Source organism: Urocampus carinirostris, chromosome 4, assembly GCF_059441175.1.
Source record: "Urocampus carinirostris isolate Australia breed hairy pipefish chromosome 4, RoL_Ucar_1.0, whole genome shotgun sequence".
Lineage (NCBI taxonomy): Eukaryota > Metazoa > Chordata > Actinopteri > Syngnathiformes > Syngnathidae > Urocampus > Urocampus carinirostris.
Window position 1 is genome coordinate 40,655,169 of NC_142352.1, and position 3,451 is coordinate 40,658,619.

Sequence of the window (3,451 nt, forward strand, 5' to 3'; positions counted from 1 at the left end):
TTCCAGAAAAATTTACTTTGTTTTTGATGGTTTGGTTATTTGTTGTATTTTTTTTTATATAAATGTGCATTTTAATCGTTTCGATTTGTTATGGAAGTACCTGTAAACAACTTAAAAAAAACAAAAACTCAACAACAACAAAAACTCTCACAATATCGACACACCCACTCTCCCAAAAAGTCGCAGGTTTGGGCTGGGAATTTTAGTATCGATCCATCCATCCATTATCTGGACCACTTATCCTCAGTAAATGGTCTGCATTTATATAGCGCTTTTCAAGTCAACGGAGACCTCCCAAAGCGCTTTACAATGTGCTTCACACTTACCCATTCACACATACATTGACACACCAATAAGGAGTCAGCCATGCAAGGCGCCTACCTGCTTATTGGGGACACTTGGAATTCAGTATCTTGCCCAAGGACACTTCGACATATAACACGGAGGAGCCAGGAATCGATCCTGCGACCCCCTGATCCCAAGACGAGCGCTCTACCTTCTGAGCTAATGTTAGAGCCTGTATCTCATTTCAGTGTAAATTACCACTTGGAATTGGTCTCCCTCCCTCATTTTGACCGCCATTTTCACCTTTACGGTTAAAAACAAGGTGTGAGCAAAGTTCTTTTTAAAAATGTCACAAAATACTGCAAATGAGGATACCAACGTATTTACCTTTAGTGCAGATGGCGTTGGGCCAAGGAGAAGGAGTGCACGCCTCCTATGTAGAATTCCTCCCATTCCAACCGCTCACCCAATCCGATTCCCTTGGGTGCTTTGCTAAGGCTTCTGGGTGTTGGCGGGGGTGCTGGAGACCATCACAGTTATCTTTGGGCAGTGGGCAGGGGACACTCTGAACTGGTTGCCAGCCAGTCGCAGGGCACACAGACCGACAACTCACTGGCTCATTCACACATACAGACAATTTGGACCAGCCAATTAACCTGAAATGCATGTTTTTGAAATGTGGGAGGAAACGTAAATGCCCGGAGGGACCCACGCAAGCACAGGAAGTACTTGCAAACCTCGCACAGGAAGCCTGGTAGCTGGATTTGACCTCAGAACTGTGCCACGAACGCGCTAACCACTGTATCACCATGTCGCCTTAGCATCGATCCGATCCAAGTTAATGCAAGGTAGGATCAATCAAAACCAATCCAATACCGATGATACTTTTTGCTTGGAAATGCCATGATTGTTTGATAATTTAACCCTCCCCTTTGAGTGTGTTTATATTTACGATAAACATGGCACAAAGATTTGGTGCAATACATTTTTTCCTTTTTCTAATATTAAATAGCTACAATTCAAACTTTAGGAGTATAAAAAAATAAATATAAATATTTCTATTACAACAGTTACAAACAAAAGCTAAGAGAGTCAAATAAAACACAAGCAATGTGACAAAAAAACAATATAACTCTGTCAACTATACCTTCTATTGCAAAAATTTTTGAAAGTGAAGTCAGAAAGTGCAAATAGTGTAAAGAATTATCTTAAAACCTTTAACAGTAACAAAAGGTAAAATACTTGTACTATATCAACTGTGACTGCAAAAGTCAAACCAGAATACTCGGCAATGCAAGCCCTTTTGGCTCTGTTGCCATTGTGACAAGGGATTTACAGATTCTTTTTCAGAAACAGTAACATGTTTACATTTTTGGTTGCAGCTCGTTGCTCTTTAGGGTGAACTTGGTCAACGCTGCACTGCACTTTCCCTCTGTCATATTTAGCTTCTGATAAGGGTGTACACATACATTTGCAGGCAAGATGCAGCAGCAGGCCAGGAAAAGTGTGCCTGTCAGAGGCATACACTTAGAGAGTGACCAGGGCACTATCTACATAGTAAAACAGTGCTGTAAAGAATTTGGTGGAGGAACAAAGTATAAATCCAAGTACTTGTTTAGTACCAACAATATAGATATTCGGATTGATCCGCCCACCACTATTAGATAGTAAAAAGAGCCCCTTCTCAACGGTTGCTTTTGGTAATGCATAAAAATGTTTTAATTCAAGAAGAAAAAATGGAAAACTGAAAAAACGCCGAAAGGCTTCCACTTAAAATAATCCATCATTGTTGATTCATGATTCATTTTCACTGACAGGGTAGTTCTGTTTAATAACCTGTAGAGTAAATGGATTTGATTATTTGGTCCGTACAAGTAGTTGACAAAGATGTGCTAACTAATCGAAGTCCGAAGCCTTCGTTCTGAAAGTGCTGGTCTACTGGTGATCTCAAGAGCCAAGAAGTGTTCCGCAGGTTTGAGAGCGTTCTCCATCCGGGCACCGGTGCTGTGGAATGCTCTTCCCCCTGAGATCTGATCTTCAACCTCAGTGGACATGTTTAAATCTAAGCTTAAAACACAATTTTACTCTACAGCATATGAATAACCTATACTTTTAGTGGACAATATCTCTGTATTATTTGTAATTGCAACATCCTTTGCTGTCTGGTAATCCTGAAAGGGGGATACCACATGTGCAGTCCCTTCTCAAGGTTTCTTCATTTTCCTCATGTAGAGGTTTTTGAGTTTTTCCTTGCCCTCATGTTGGTTCCAGATCAGGGGATGGTGTAATAATAGTCTGAAATAAACTGTGCAGCCCTTTGAGACTCTTTGTGATTAAGGGATATACAAATAAAAATGACTTGACTTGACTATTGACGCAGAAACCTTTTTTATTTACTATGAAATTAGATTGCAGAGCTGTCTATTGCTTGTTTAGTCCATTGGTGCACTTTAGCTGGTTGGGGTTTTGCCATTGTTTCCATTGTCCTTTAATGACACATCCTTGTTTGGTGGCGTGGTAGATTTAGGCAGGGAGTCATAATAAGGTCTGTAGATGTAGATACCACCAACCACTCCAAGCGCTGTGGCAAAGGCCATCTGTGTGACGGGGATTCTTCTACGAAGCATCACTTCTCCTTCACCAATAACAATTTAGGCTTGGAAGGAAAGATGTTGTCCTGAGGGAAAAGATCAATTTATTCAGGAAAAAAAATAATGAGATGTTTTTGCATGTTGATTTAATGGCTGACAGTTGAAATTCACTCTTCAAAAATTGACATGTCGGTACGTTTTATCATCGTGGCTTTTTTAACTCACCGACAATGTGAGAAAGGTGAAAACTGAATGGAGACGTCCTCAAATCCAGTACATCGGGGAGGACACCATTTCGCCTGATAATGTTGTAACAACGCTTGTTCTCTGTTGCAGATTACGGAACAAACCCTTACAATCTAAACACACTGACCCCTGCTGGACATGAATGTTGTCATCTGCCAGGCGAAACCGATCATATACAAATGGAAAATAAACAATAAACAAAAGTATTTAAAAAATAACAATATGCATCATGCACTCCAAAACACGTTTAACGCACAAACACCAATATTCCAGTAGTTCATTGAATCGATTGCGTGTATCCTCCATACCAGCGGTGGCGGTAATGCAGT

At 40.4% G+C, this 3,451-nt stretch overlaps 1 protein-coding gene across 1 annotated transcript; it reads right to left on the reverse strand.

Annotated features, from left to right (window-relative positions):
* Positions 1-2,649: 2,649 nt before the first annotated feature.
* pigbos1 (PIGB opposite strand 1) lies at positions 2,650-3,220 on the reverse strand. Its single transcript, XM_088334574.1, has 2 exons — positions 3,102-3,220; positions 2,650-2,962 (listed from the first exon to the last, which is right to left on the reverse strand). The coding sequence occupies exon 2, from the start codon at positions 2,910-2,912 to the stop codon at positions 2,736-2,738; it is 177 nt and encodes a 58-aa protein (XP_088190700.1). The 5' UTR covers positions 2,913-2,962; positions 3,102-3,220; the 3' UTR covers positions 2,650-2,735.
* Positions 3,221-3,451: the final 231 nt, after the last annotated feature.